This window comes from Nicotiana tabacum, chromosome 11 (assembly GCF_000715075.1).
Source record: "Nicotiana tabacum cultivar K326 chromosome 11, ASM71507v2, whole genome shotgun sequence".
Taxonomy (NCBI): domain Eukaryota; kingdom Viridiplantae; phylum Streptophyta; class Magnoliopsida; order Solanales; family Solanaceae; genus Nicotiana; species Nicotiana tabacum.
Window position 1 is genome coordinate 175696472 of NC_134090.1, and position 15830 is coordinate 175712301.

Consider the following 15830-nt stretch of genomic DNA (forward strand, 5'->3'; position numbering starts at 1 on the left):
TAGATAAAACCCTAAAACCCTAGAAGCTGTTTCTTCTGGATTCTTCTTTTCTTCTCTAAATAAGCCCCTTCAACACGTTTCTGTTCTCTTCCGTCTTTTTTCTCGTTCTTTCTCTTTCTCACTCTGCAAATTTTCATAGTTCCAACTATGTATCGTTTTGCAGCTAAACTTGCTTCTAAAGCCAGGTATTTTCCTCAAATCTAGTTTAATTTTTCAACCAACTCTGTACATTGTGTTAATTGCTGTTTTTTTCTGTGTATTGTATTCGAATTGTGTAATCCTTATTTGAACTAATGCCTTTTTTTTGTGTTGTTGTTGTTTGTACAGTGTTGCCAGAAACAGCAGCCACCAGGTATTTTTTGCTAGTTTTAGCATTTTTAGTAGATCAGAATAATTTAATTTGAGTGTATTTGGTAAAAAGTAGAAAATGTTTTTCTAGTTTCTGGTTATGAAAACATTTTCCACCACAAGTGATTTTGCTCTACAAATATTTCAGCTCAATTACTCCATATCACTTATTTCAATCAGCAGTTAAGCATTGTTTTAGTAGGATTTAAGTGTGTAATGAACTTTTTTACACCATTAGTGTAGTTTAACTACCAATCATCAATGCTATTAAATATGGTTACTTGCAAATTAACTTTTTAAGTGACATGATTGTCGGTGCGCGTTGAAATAAAAGTTTAATAATAAAAAGTATGTCAGAAAACGCTGTACTTATATTATCATATGTCAAACTTTATATCTAGCTGATATTTGAAACTAAAATGAGGATGATGCAGGTGGGTAGTAGGTTGAATTGGAGCAGAAATTATGCAGCCAAGGATGTTAAATTTGGAGTTGAAGCTCGGGGCTTGATGCTTCAGGGCGTTGAGCAGCTTGCTGATGCAGTTAAAGTCACCATGGGTCCAAAGGTAATTGAAGTTACAATATTAGGCATTAGCAGTGCTCACGCTGAAATTCTGAACATTAATTTCAAATACTTGTTGTTAGTGAATTAGATATTATATTGTCTACATGTGTACATTAGCACATTTTACTTCTGATTTGTATTGTGATGAGAGAATGTGATCTTTCTTTTGGATTTGTAACTTGTCGGATTGTGATGCTTTAACCATGAACAAGCTTGTGGATAGAAGTGTTCAATTATTTGGAAAACTGAATTAATGAATGCGCGATTCCATACTGTCTGATTGGGGCAACTGGATGCCTTTTTTAAAAACTTGTTCCTTTCAACTGAAAGTGAGATGTGTTACTATTTTTCTCTTTCCTTGTTAATACTATTTGAGCTTGGAGGATTACTGGCAAGCAAGATTTCTATATGCTGATTTACTCATAGGGGACAAAGTATGAAGTGGACCACCACCGATATATATTTGATTTTGCTGGGAATAGATTCATTGGGTGCAACTAATGCTGTATGTTTATTATGAAGGGTCGTAATGTGGTGATTGAACAAAGTTGGGGTGCACCCAAGGTAACAAAAGATGGTGTGACTGTTGCAAAAAGCATCGAATTCAAGGACAAAATTAAAAATGTTGGTGCCAGCCTTGTAAAACAGGTTGCCAATGCCACTAATGATGTTGCTGGTGATGGTAAGACTTTAGATATACTGTTTCTTTCCCAGTGTCTTCATATGTGCCTAGAGTTTGCATGTTGGAGTTCTAAAAATCTTTTACATGTCAGCTAGAGTTTAACTTTTACATGTCAGCTAGAGTTTAACTTTAGCTTTGTATTTCAGGTACCACTTGTGCAACAGTCCTCACCCGAGCAATATTTGCTGAAGGGTGCAAGTCTGTCGCAGCTGGAATGAATGCAATGGACCTTAGACGGGGTATCACAATGGCTGTGGATGCTGTTGTAACAAACCTGAAAAGCAGAGCACGGATGATAAGCACATCCGAGGAGATTGCCCAGGTATCTTTGCTAGCTTTAAACTTTAATGAAGTACAGTCCAAAGGGTATGTCTTTTTGCGGTACTTAAACATCAACATTTTGAGTAGCAAGCCCTTCAACCCCCGAGCACTTACCCCCCCCCCCCTCCCAAAAGGGCGGGCAAGGATTTCATTTAAGAAAGTGATATCAATCGTCTACCGCAGTGGTCAGTGCTGTATTATTTCCGCTAGAATTCTGATATTGCAAGGATCAAGCAGAGGGGGTAAAAGCAGAATCTAACTTGCTCTTCAGTGCAAGTGAAAATTTCAAAACACTAATTTTCTGGATAACTGAATGAGATATCAATTTTCTGTTCTAGAGTGTCGCAGCTGCACTATTTCCAATAAGATTATGATAGTATGACCTTTTGATAGGTTGGGACAATCTCTGCAAATGGAGAAAGAGAAATTGGTGAGCTAATTGCAAAGGCTATGGAGAAAGTAGGCAAGGAAGGTGTCATCACTATTCAAGTAAGTAATTTTCAGATTTTGTTTTATGTGTATAACACATGATATTTTTGCCATGATGGTCTGAACTTTTCCTTGAATTTCTGGTCTGCTAAAATCATAATTTCTTTATTGCCTTGTCGGATGTATCTGAGAGAGGAGAAGATGTAGAGTTACCTAAAAACTTACTGTGATTTTATTCATTTGAGTTGGTAATAGCAAACAATTGTGCAAGAACCCTGACATTTGGAACTCTGGCACTCTTTTTTTTAGTCTGATAAGAATATTGTGTAATTCTTTACTTTGTGATAACTGAGTTGGAAACGTACGGAATCGTGTTGTAAAGATGTGAACACTAATCTATTCTAATATCATGCAGGACGGAAAGACATTGTTTAATGAGTTGGAGGTTGTTGAGGGGATGAAGCTGGACAGGGGCTACATATCTCCATACTTTATCACGAATGAGAAGAATCAGAAATGTGTACGTCTTCGTTATTAATTTAGCTGCATGATTGCTTTGGCAATATTTACATATTTTACAGCCAGCCTTTTTTTCATTTGAGCTCACAACAATTCTGATGCCCGACAGGAGCTGGATGACCCACTTATTCTTATTCACGAGAAAAAAATCTCAAGCATAAATGCTATTGTGAAAGTGTTAGAATTGGCTTTGAAGGTAGTCTTTCTTCTGACGTTCATAATTCGAGTTTCAACTATGACCTTTAGAGCTGTTTCTTATTCTTACTTCATATGTTCAGAGACAAAGGCCCCTCTTAATTGTGTCCGAAGATGTGGAGAGTGAAATACTTGCTACACTTATTCTGAACAAGCTTCGTGCTGGAATCAAGGTAATATGCTGCTTGAGGAAAAAAAAATATGTTTACTTTTTTGAGGCCAGTGTAATACTTTGTTCGGCTAATTATATTGGCAAATATTACAGGTTTGCGCCATCAAAGCTCCAGGATTTGGTGAAAACAGGAAGGCTAATTTGCAAGATCTTGCTGCTTTAACTGGAGGCCAGGTAAGCATCTGTCTTCGTACGCTCCTGTATAAGATATTTGCTATTTGTTCTTATGCAACCAGCATTTCTTACCTGTGCATGATAGGTCATAACTGAAGAACTTGGATTGAATCTTGAGAATGTGGAGTTGGACATGCTGGGAAAATGTAAAAAGGTATATTTGATAATGTCACTGTAGTATGGATTTGATTGGTGCATCCCCGAGCTTTCGTATTACTTAATGGTGCAAGAAACGTGGTCCCTCATTGCAATTCTTGTTTATTTTCTATTCTGCTGAACAACATTTCTCTGTCTTTCCTAGTCTCACGGCATTTTGTTTTTTAGGTGACTATCTCCAAGGATGACACCGTCGTTCTTGATGGTGCTGGTGAGAAGAAGGCCATTGAGGAGAGATGTGAACAGGTTTTTTTATCTTCACTGATATTATCAATACAAGCGCCATATTATCCAGTGGTGGGGGGTTGAACCTATGTTGTGCTCTTTGTATTGACAGATCAGATCAGCAATTGAACTGAGCACATCTGATTATGACAAGGAGAAATTGCAGGAAAGACTAGCTAAGCTTTCAGGTGGTGTTGCAGTATTGAAGGTATTCAATTTAATTGCAGTCTGTATTATTTCAGAACCTAAATATACAGAAACTTTTAGAAAAGATCCCAACTTCTCTAATACGCCAATTGTAGAAAGTATATTGATTTGAGTTGGTATGGGTCTGCCAGGTCGGAGGAGCTAGTGAACTTGAGGTTGGTGAGAAGAAAGACAGAGTTACAGATGCTTTGAATGCCACAAAGGCTGCTGTAGAGGAAGGAATTGTTCCAGGTTATTACATGTTCATGTCTCTTCATGCGTTGTCCAACTTTCCAAGAGCCCAATAGTTGGAGACTAATCTTGTTCTTGTTGTGCAGGTGGCGGTGTTGCACTTCTTTATGCATCAAAAGAATTGGATAACTTGCCAACAGCCAACTTTGACCAGAAGATTGGTGTCCAAATTATTCAGAATGCTTTGAAGGTCTGCAATTTTACATTCCTCGCTATCGCATTTGCAGAGTAGTTGTCAAGCCATAATTAGCCGACTGGTTATGCTTTGGAATGAATTTGTATTTGATAGGCTGATATGTCTGAACTTTCTAATTGCAGACACCAGTACATACAATTGCCTCTAATGCTGGGGTGGAGGGTGCTGTAGTGGTTGGTAAACTGTTGGAGCAGGATGACCCTGATCTTGGATATGATGCGGCAAAAGGTTCGGATCCTTCTATTTCCTAAAATTAGAGTTAAACTAGGTGGCATGCCAATGCATACAGAAGAAAAAAAATCGATTGATCTTTACGTTCATCTCTGCAACAGGTGAATATGTTGATATGGTAAAATCAGGGATCATTGACCCTTTGAAAGTAATTAGGACCGCCCTAGTTGATGCTGCTAGGTGAGCACATACTCCTTTATATTTCTTCATCCAATGTATTTCTTTCCTTGGCATTCTTACTATGGGTTTAACTTATATCCACGGACGACTTATACACTATTAGTGCAACTTAATCTTGTTATCATCGTCAATGTAAAAGTTACACTGCCGGTGTGAAGAAAGGCTCATGCTTTTACTTTTTTTGTTGCGTGCAGTGTGTCATCTCTATTGACTACAACTGAAGCTGTTGTTGTTGAGCTTCCCAAGGATGAGACGCCATCTCCACCTATGCCTGGTGGTGGTATGGGCTACTAATGCACTAGCAAAGAACAGTGATTCAAGTGCCTGACATACAATTTAGCACACAGAATAAGAAACTTAAGGTTGTCTGATGAATTCTTACGGTAGCGATGGTACCTCAATTGTAACAATAGCAAGAGATGAATGTGAATTCGTGTTTTTGTAGGTTGAGAATTTGTAATATTTGTAAGACAGTTCGGCATCCTCATTTTTTTGTCTACAAAAATTGTTATCCTCAGTGACAGTTGAATTCTAAGAATTTTTGAAGGAGCCACCCCAACCAGCTTTCCTTTCTTAGCTATAATAAATAAAAATTAAAAAGACCTGTTAAAAAAATACTAATACTGCAAAGTCAAGTTTCCTATTATTGACAGATACAAATTTTTCTTTATATAAAGGAGCATACACAATTTAGTAAGGTTCTATTGTACCCAATACCAATACTCTCAAGGAAATTCCAACAACTTAACCACATTTTAATCTCACAACTCCATTTTTCTACATTTCTGATCACTTCTCTTTAAAAAGTGCATGGCATTGTCAATCAAAGAAACATCTCGACTCAATAACACACATCAACAAGAAAGAATATCAATGTCAAGGCAATCATCATCCTCCCTTATTGCAGTTTTATTTGCAGCCATCAACCTTGTAGTTTATAACTGCAGTTGATCCCGAACCAATCCTGGAATTACACATGCATGATATTCTTAAGAGGCAACAACCCGAGGGCCAGGCCAATATTAATGGTGTAGCCATTCCCTACGCCAATGGAGCTTTTCCATCAGCCAATATTAATGGTGTTCCACTAGGAACAGGATTAGCCGCAACATGATTTGGTGGAGGAAGCACGAATGGCCAAACTGTGACCATGGGCAGAGCTAGGGGATGAAAGGGGGTTCGCCAAAAAAATTACACAATATTTGCTAGGTCAAAATTATTTTTTAATGTTTTATAGTAGATGTTGAATCCCCTCGACTTATTCTTATGTTACTTCTTTATATTTTGAAACCCCTTAGTAAAATTCCTGGCTCCGCTACTGTTAGCGACTACCCAACTAGGCCTTGATGGCCTAGGACTTGGCTTTGGAACAATCACTGTTATTGATGATATCTTGACCCTTCTCCTTAGACCCTATAATTCTCCCTTGACGAATGCCACTTTTCTCTTTTATGAATTCAACAACAAACAAGCGAGAGAAGCAAGATTTCAAGCTACAAGCCACATTGGTAATCCATATTCTAAAACCGGTTTCAACATGAATAGAAAAAAATTCTTCATTCTGCTTTTTCTAACCCATGCTTTTATTAAGTGTTAAAGAATGTAAAAAACCTACCAAGTAAAATAACATGAGTTGACTATTCGACAATTACCTGATGCTATAGAAGACCACATTTGGTCTAATGGGCAATGCACACATTCATTGCTCCTCTAAGCATTATAAGCAGCTGATTCTTACTCGGCCAAGTGCAGTAGCTTCGTCAAGTCCATATAATGAATCGATCAATGATGTCCGCAGTGAAGCTGGACCTCTAGCAATGTCCATCCCTATCTCACTAGCGACACCAAAGATAGCCAATGCAGAAGCTGTCGCTTCAATAGCATGGGATGGATCAACTGCGAGAAAGGCAGCAATGAGGGCAGTGACAGAACAACCAGATGCGGTAATCTTTTGCAACATAGGCACTCCATTATGCACACAAACGACCCTATCACCATCCGTAATATAATCAACAGCTCCAGAAACAGCAACTACGCTACCACTTTGTTGAGCAAGGGATTTTGCTGCTTCAACAGCATCTCCTGAACAGTAGACGCTATCCACACCCTTAAATCAATCAAATGGAAAGAGATTAGAAACTATATGCACAAGAATTGAAATTTAGTCGCTTAACAAGAAACAGAATAGGAACGCAAAGGAAAATTGCAATACAGTAACGACGTGTTCTCAGTTCTCACAAACAAATCTTTGCTTACTAAAAAATAGTAATCTCCCATTCAACTTCTTTAAAGTTTAACTATGAGCACATGGTTCTAAATCATGTACAAATAGCAACAGAATCAAGTGTATATCCCTTTTAAGTTTATGGACAACGGTAGCAAAATTTGTCCTAAAGTATACAAATCAAACTACATGAATATTTCATCGAATTACTTGCTCTTCATTAAACGATTTCATTTTCTGTAAATTAACCTGTGTATAACTAGCCATATTAATTGTTATTACAAAATCATTAAGCTGACTAACAATTACCCATTTTCGGCACACTAGTTTCTTCTTCCCAACTCATACATTGAATTTTGGTCACCTTTCGACCTGTTTTAGGAACTTTCTCGGCTACCACTCCACATATACCATCAATAGGTAGCATAGCCCCAATTAACATATTTTCTGATTAAGCACAAGAAATAAGAAATATGAAAAGGAGTTAAGTGTGCAGAAATAGAAGAAGATTCTTCTCTTCCTCCCATTCTTACATCAGTAATATAAAGACAAGGTAATCGTATGCAGGTCATGCGAAAGGAGAGACCAAATTTTTTGATAGACCCAATATTATCAATCCTTGCATAAAAATGCAGCCTTTTGTTAAAACAAACAGATTTTGGCTTGTTTGTCATCAAACAGACAAGACAACACAGAAGGTAATTATTCAATGACGGCAACAACTATGTCTCAATCCCAAACCATTTGGAGTCGGAGATATGAATCCTTACTATCCATTTGGAAAGTTTGGGAGAGGGTGGAGGAAGCGAGGGTTAGGAGGACTGTGTCTATTTCCGAGAACCAGTTCGGTTTTATATCGGGACATTCGACTACGGAAGCCATCCATCTTGTTATGAGGTTGGTGGAACAGTATAGGGATATGAAGAAGGATTTGCATATGGTGCTTATTGACCTACAGAAGCGTACGACAAGGTCCCTAGGGAGGTCCTTTGGAGATACTTGGAGGCTAGAGGTGTTCCTGTAGCATACATTAGAGTTATTAAAGATATGTATGATAGAGCTAAGACTCGGAACATTTTCCGGTTGGGATGGGGTTACACAAAAGATCTGTGCTTAGCCCGTTTTTATTTGCTTTGGTGATGGATGCACTGACGCGTCATATTCAAGGGGAGTTGCCATGGTGTATGTTATTCGCTAACGATATAGTACTGATTGATGAGATACGAGGCGGCGTCACTGAAAAGTTGGAGGTTTGGAGACAAACCTTAGAGTCTAAAGGTTTCAAGTTGAGCACGACTAAGACGGAGTACTTAGTGCAAGTTCAGCGACGTGACAGAGGGAGCACATATGGACGTGAGGCTTGATTCACAAGCCATCCCCAAGAGAAGAAGTTTAAGTATCTTGGGTCAGTTATCCAAGGGAACAGAGAGATTGGCGAGGATGTCACACATCGTATAGGAACGGGATGAACGAAATGGAGTTTAGCATCTAGGGTCCTGTGTTACAAGGATGTACCACCAAAACTTAAATGTCAGTTCTACAAGGCGGTGGTTAGACCGACTATGTTGTATGGGGCAGAATGCTAGCCAGTCAAGAACTCCTTATCCAGAAGATGAACGTAGCTGAAATGAGTATGTTGCAATGGATGTGAATAAAGATATTCGGGAGAAAGTGAGTGTGGCCCTATAGAGGATAAGATGCGAGAAACGAGGCTTAGGTGGTACGTGCATGTGAGATGGAGAAGCCTAGATGTCCCAGTGAGAAGGTGTGAATGGTTGGCGCTGGCAGGTAGGAGATGAGGCAGAGGGCGGCTTAAGAAATATTGGGGAGAGGTGATCAGGCTGGATTACTCTTCCCAGACCCCACTCGTGGGATTCCACTGGGTTGTTGTTGTACTATCCATTTGGACCCGTTTCATTCCAATATTCAATAATTTTGTATTCTACATTTTCTACTAGCAATTAACATACAAATCTCTTAGCAGACAAAACTAAACAGAACTCCTTGTAACCATTGGACATAATGTAAGCATACCATCAATGATAATATTGATATTCCATACTCCATTAGTTTCAATTTATGTGACACTATTTTTTATACTAATTAGTTCAAAAAAAAATGACACATTTATATATTTGAAATTTTTTGCTCGTCAACTGTATATATATATATATATATATATATATATATATATATATAACTGTGCAGGCTGATGAGGCCAGGTCAAACTGTATCATATAAATTGGATATAGAGTATATAGTATGCAAAAACAGCTGATACAAAATATTGTATACTTCTTTCGAACCAACTTATTACTTGTTATCGGTACTATTTTGCTATTCTTTGTTGCTATGTCCGATTTAGTTTTCTAACTATTTGTCTTGCTATCAAGGCTTCCTTCACCTTCTTTAGCCGAGGGTCATTCGGAAACAGTCTTCCTACCCTGGAAGGCTGCGTACATCCTACCTCCCCAGACCCCACTTGGTGGGATTATACTGGGTTGTTGTTGTTGTTGTTGTTGTTGTTGTTGCTTCCGTCCCAACTTATGCTATACTAGTTCCTTTTTAGTTTGTCCCAAAATATTGTCACCTTTCCATATTTAGAAACACTTCAACTTTCAAATTTTCATTTTATTTAGACCATAAATTTTAAAAATCTTCCTTTTTTCTTAAACTTGTTAAGAACGGTACCACATAAATTGAAACGGAGTAACTATATATTATCTTACCTTGGAATTAGAGTCAACAGAACCCTTAAAAAGAGCAAGAATCTCAGACCCATTCCCTCTAACAACACTAGGCTTTAAATTCATCATTTCCAAACACGCCTTTAACCGGAAACTTGTTCCACCAGCAGCTACAGGATCAAGCACCCACGGCTTCTTACACTGGTTAGCCACTTCTGCAGCCAACTTCATACCCGGTAACCAGTCAGGTGTGAGTGTTCCCATATTTATGCAAACTCCGAGGGCTTTTGGTGTAAATTCCGGAATTTCATCAACTGAATGGACCATTGCCGGCGATGCGCCGGCGGATAATAAAGTGTTGGCCATGAAATCCATTGAAACGAAGTTTGTTATGCATTGAATTAATGGTGATTTTGAACGAACTAATTCTAAGTGGGCCCATGCTTGTGGGGCCCACTGTAAATTGGAACCTTCAACTCCTTTTTGGGGTTCATTGGTTTTGATTTTGTCTTCTGCCATGGATGTTTTTGGCTAAGAAAATGGAGTTTTGAGCTGTGTGTCAATTTGGCGAGCTGATATAATACTTAAATAGGAGTTGAAGGATCACACGCTGTTAATTGCAAAAAACTTTTAATAGTAAAATTTTGCACCATTGAACAATTTTGGTCCTTTTAAGTTATAAAAAATGAGTAGTATTTTTTTTCTCAGTTGTTAAACAACAACAACAACCCAGGGTTATGCCACAAGTGTGATCTGTACAGTAGTGTATATGCACACCTTACTCTTAACCCAAGGAGTAGAAAGGTTGCTTCTAATAGACCTGCAACTTAAGAAGAAGGAAATCGACAATATATCAGTACCATTAACAGAAACCATAGAAATAATAACAACATCGTAAGAACTAGAAAATAGTTGAAAGCAATAACAATAGCCAGTAAATAAGGCCCGACACTATGAAAAATGAAAGAGTAGTGTAAACACAATATTAACGATTAGTAGTCTAAGACAAAATCCTATCAGACTAGCCTCTCACTGGTACGGAGTAGAAATATGTTCAACTACCTCCTAACCTACAACCCTGATGTTCGACCTCCACACTGTCCTATCAAGGGCCATGTCCTCGAAAATCTGAACTCACGCCATGTCCCGCCTCATCACCTTTCCCCAATACTTTTTAATCCACCATCTACCTCTTCTCGTACCCGCCAAAGCCAACCGCTCACACCTCCTAATCGAAGCATCTGGGCTTCTCCTCTGTACATGCCTGAACCATCTGAGCCGCGCTTCACACATCTTGTCACCCATAGGAGTCACGCCTTCCTTCTCCCGAATATCTTCTTTTCTAATCTTATCCATCCTGGTGTGCCCACACATCCACCTCAACATCCTCATTTCTGCTACTTTCATCTTCTGGATATGTGAGTTCTTAACTGGCAAACACTCAGCCCCATTGTGAGTTCTTAACTGGCAAACACTCAACCTCATACACAATGGTCGGTCTAACCATCGCTCTATAAATCTTGTCTTTGAGTATCGATGGCACTTTCTTGTCACACAGGAAGGTGTAGTTTTTGCTACTACCAACAAGATTTGCACCGATACCACTTTGCCTAGGCTCATATCCAAGGTTTTAAAGTGACCGTCACACCCTTCTACTCATCGGGGCATTGGCACTTGCCCTGACGGTCGGGTGTAGGTCGGTCGCTTAAGCGCCATCTATTTTCGGGGCTAGTTGATTCGACTGGTGAGTTGTTATGCACTCCTTAACGGATTTCAACTTCCATAACCACTGTTGTACTGTCATAATCGACCAACACCCTTTGTAGGATCTATGTCAGCGCACGAAAAACTTTACTATATGTGTTATGTGAGGCTTTGTCTTGTCTCACAACAAAGTGGACCAAATTCTTACAAATTTGGGTCCACAAAAACTGGGGTCCACTTTGTTGTTAAACAAAATAGGGCCTCATATAACTAGTATTAATTGTGTGAGACACAAAATGAAAAATTTCGTTAGCACACAGTTTGGCACCCGTAACTCGACTTCCGATTCATCCCGAAAAAAGGTGTAGTTTTTGCTACTTTGGTTCTATGTTTGGTATTTGGTACAATTTTTGAGCTTGTTATAAAACAATAAAAGAAGAAGAAGAGTATTGTAGAGAAAAGTAGAGAGAGAGAATTCTTATTGCTTTGAGATTAATTACAATGGAATAGAACCCTCTATTTATCGGGAGAGGGTGACTTAGCCACCAAGTAATGAACCTTAGAATCTCTCTAAATATAGACATTCACCATAAATAAAATTCTATTTATAACACTCCCCCTTGAATGTCTATTCAACAGATAATATGCCTCGTTAAATCCTTAACTAAATAAAATCCAGTGGGAAAAAATTCTAAAGAAGGAAAAAGAGTATACATATCTAACAATACGCCTTTTTGTTGCCTCATTAAAAACCTTGCAAGGAAACCCCAGTGGGACAAAACCTTGTAAAAGAAAAAGAGTGCAACGCGCATTAACTCCCCCTGATGAGAGCATCAATTCACATCTTTAAGCATTTTCATTCCAATCTTGTGCACTATCTTCAAAAGATCTTTGGTATAGATTTGATAAACAAATCAGCCATATTAACTTGAACAAATTTGTTTCACTTTGAAATCATCATCCCTAATAGATGTATTGTCTTCATATGATCTTGTTGGAATCGTCAGTTCAATATCTTCACATAAAGGTGAAAATTCTTGCTATCGTATTATCATGCTTATAGTTATAGTAAGATACATTTGTGCACAAATTGTGCTGAGGAAGTGGTACCTCAAGATCAAGAATTGTATATGCTTTAAGCAGTTTAAATCCTTTGGGGATTGTCATATAAGTATAGTCAAATAAGCCATTTAAAGAGACTTTAGATGCATATCAACTTTTCATGTCATGCTAGACATATAAGATAAATAAAAGTGATTGCACACACCATTGACTTTATACTTTCAAGTGTTTGAACTGCAGGTCCAAAACAACATGTCTTTCATATGAAACCAATTCTACTTGAATTGTTTTTCTAGACTTAAGATCCTCATATATATATTTAGCGCTATTATAGATGTCGTTGACAAATATTTTATATCGGTTCCAAACTCCTTATTTTCATATAGACATAACATAGAGATCTTTTCATTCATATATTCAGGTACCTGAATCTCTCATGAGGTTTTATGAAGTGTTATGTCATGTGATCTTCTAGATCACTTGCCTCCTTATTATGATCGCTTTGATCATTTGCTCATCTTCTTTATCAAGACGTTCTATTTGAAACCGATTTGTCTATACGCTTTAAGCATACCATAGACTTTGTCATTCTAGGACTTAATAGGAGCATTTGCAATGAGAATATAGTTACTTTCTTTGGGTCAGCAAATGCGTCTGGCATGCTTTACAATATATTGGAGAAGAATTTTCCTTTTATGAACTTCAAGTTCATATTGTTTTATTCGAGGATCTAGATGTATAAATAATAATTCATTTCATGTAACTTTTTCTCAACTGTTTATCATGTATCCCCCTCATGTTAGAAAAATTAACTCGTTTCTTCAACTTTGAGAACCCATCTTTGTGTGTTATGATGTTAATCAAAATGTACACTGCGCACATCAATAAAAATAAGATGGAATTATTTGGTTCATGACCCTAAACCACTTGTGAGGGGCGAATGTAATATACTTTTGTATATACATATATCAAACTGATATAGATAACTTTGTTCTCATAAACAATTATTTAGCTATTAAGTGGAGACACTCAATAAATCATTTTGCTAATCAACTGTGATGTAACCCAACTTATCAAGATAAACTATCTTGGATAGAAAATCTTGAAATTATGCTCTAAATTAAATTATTGAGCAAATTACCTCGCAAACACCAAGTTGCGGGTTAATAATAATCGCACATGTAACCATCTCATAGATGCATCTTATGTGGTATACATGACAAGTGAATGAACCCATATTCACTTTTGATATTTCCAGCATTCATGGGATTCAGTCTCAATTTTAGTTGGTTTATTAATTAATAAGAACAAGAATGTAAGATAATTCGTAAAGAACTTTCTAGTTCTTTAATATTTACCCATGTGAATTCTCTTTTATTTTGCACATCATGGCTAAATCAATTATGCCAACTAGATAAATTATCAAAATTGATAAACTTCAAGTTTACACCATGATGTGTGCAATTATCAATAAACTTCAAATTTATTATGATATGAGTTTTTATATCAATAAACTTCTAGTTTATTGTTGCATTCTTTTATTTATGTAGTACAAATTGGAGAATAAAGCGGGTAGCTTTTCACATACATATTACCCCGCTACAAGTTGTAGTAATAAAAGATATTCCTTTATTTATAGTCTCAATATAATCAACCGCCTTCGCGTATACTTTGGAAACTGAATAAGTTTCTTTGAGACTTACTACAACACAATACCTTATTGGTAATCAATTGTGTTTCTCCAAAATAGTATAATTGGCTCTTGCAGAGTTCTCAATTATTTTTGTAGTACCACATATTCATCAACATCCATATGATAAATATCTCTTTGAAGAAGGAAGTTATACCATTATGGTTATGGTCAAAATATATGCAAGATCTGTTTCTTGCATTACCGTTATCTTTAATAATCACAATGCCAAAATATTTTGGCGTACAATAAGTACGTGAACAATGACCATTTATGCCATAATAATGACATTATTTTCTTATATCATCTCAAACCTCCTTCTAGAGGTGAGTGTGGTATATTCACTACCACTAGCACATTCATATTCTTCCAAGAATTAATATATATTCATAAATCAGATGTTGTCACATTCACATCATGAATGAACCATAATCATCTATATGTGCTTTATAAAATCTCATGTTAAATCGATGACAAATATTACTTCCACAAAATGAAGAATTATTTTGAGAATCCTTATTGTTCTTATTACCACAATGATGATGATTATAATTTCGTCTATTTTCACGTCCACATCCATTGATACATTTATAGTAATAATTTTGTCTTCTTTCAGACTTATCACATATTGCTATCACATTCTCTTAAGGGAATGAGAATGAGCAAATTCAATGGGACGAGTTTTCAATAGTTTGCCCACAATCATACATGAATTTGATCATGGCAAGACATAGAAATTTTACCATTTCAGGTGGTTATAATTTCTTACAAATTCCATTAGAATTATAATCAAACTTTGTTGTCTTTGCTTGTATATAAAATCAAATTCTAGAATTTCAAGAATTTGAAAGAGAAAAGTAAAATACTTACCTTAAATTCAGAATTTAATCATGAAGGAAGTTCATGGAACAATTGACAATCATTATGCTCAATCTCAAAGCTTATACTCAATTGATTAGAGTCTCGTGCTGATAACGTGTTATGAAACAATAAAAGAAGAAAAAGAGTATTGTAGAGAAAAATAGAGAGAGAGAATTCTTATTGTTTTGAGATTAATTACAATGGAATAGAACCTTCTATTTATAGGGAGATGTTGACTTAGCCACCAAGTAATGAACCCTAGAATCTCTCTAAATATTCACCATAAATAAAATTCTATTTATAACAGAGCTATAGTTTTTGCTATTTTTAGTCTATGGTATTTTTTGAGATTTGACAATATTTTCTTGATGTTTTTTTGTTAAATTTTTATTACAGTTTCTATTAAATTACTTAAATTTAACCAAAATTTATTAAATATTTGATAAAACCCAAAAAGATATACACTTTTAACAAACCAAAATGATCATAAACCTACCCTTAAACATAAATTCTCACTTTTGGTCTTTCCCGTCTATTTATTGAAAAAAGTTTTAGTTAACATTATTCTAACCAGACCTTACTTGCGGAAAGGATTGGAGTTGTTTGGGTAGTTATTGTCGGGCTTCCCCGTCCCATTTACATCCTTTAGAATATACAATTGGCCGATTAGATTCAGTATTATACATAAATTATATATTTGTCGGCTATTTTTGATTAAACTATTAGGTGGGCGGCTATTTGAGTTAATACTTTTATTTTTTACGTGCCGTC

General features: G+C 36.6%; 2 protein-coding genes across 2 annotated transcripts; one reads left to right on the forward strand and one right to left on the reverse strand.

Annotated features, from left to right (window-relative positions):
• On the forward strand, positions 1-5390 carry LOC107782773 (chaperonin CPN60-2, mitochondrial-like). Its single transcript, XM_016603710.2, has 18 exons — positions 1-185; positions 328-352; positions 783-914; positions 1436-1595; positions 1742-1917; positions 2310-2405; positions 2761-2865; positions 2974-3060; positions 3143-3232; positions 3325-3405; positions 3491-3559; positions 3730-3807; positions 3899-3994; positions 4125-4224; positions 4311-4414; positions 4543-4648; positions 4753-4831; positions 5026-5390. Exons 1-18 carry the CDS (start codon positions 148-150, stop codon positions 5123-5125), a joined length of 1722 nt encoding a protein of 573 aa, XP_016459196.1. The 5' UTR covers positions 1-147; the 3' UTR covers positions 5126-5390.
• Positions 5391-6372: 982 nt separating this feature from the next.
• On the reverse strand, positions 6373-10384 carry LOC107782774 (hydroxyethylthiazole kinase). The gene is made up of 2 exons (XM_016603711.2): positions 9785-10384; positions 6373-6938 (listed from the first exon to the last, which is right to left on the reverse strand). Exons 1-2 carry the CDS (start codon positions 10259-10261, stop codon positions 6549-6551), a joined length of 867 nt encoding a protein of 288 aa, XP_016459197.1. The 5' UTR covers positions 10262-10384; the 3' UTR covers positions 6373-6548.
• Positions 10385-15830: the final 5446 nt, after the last annotated feature.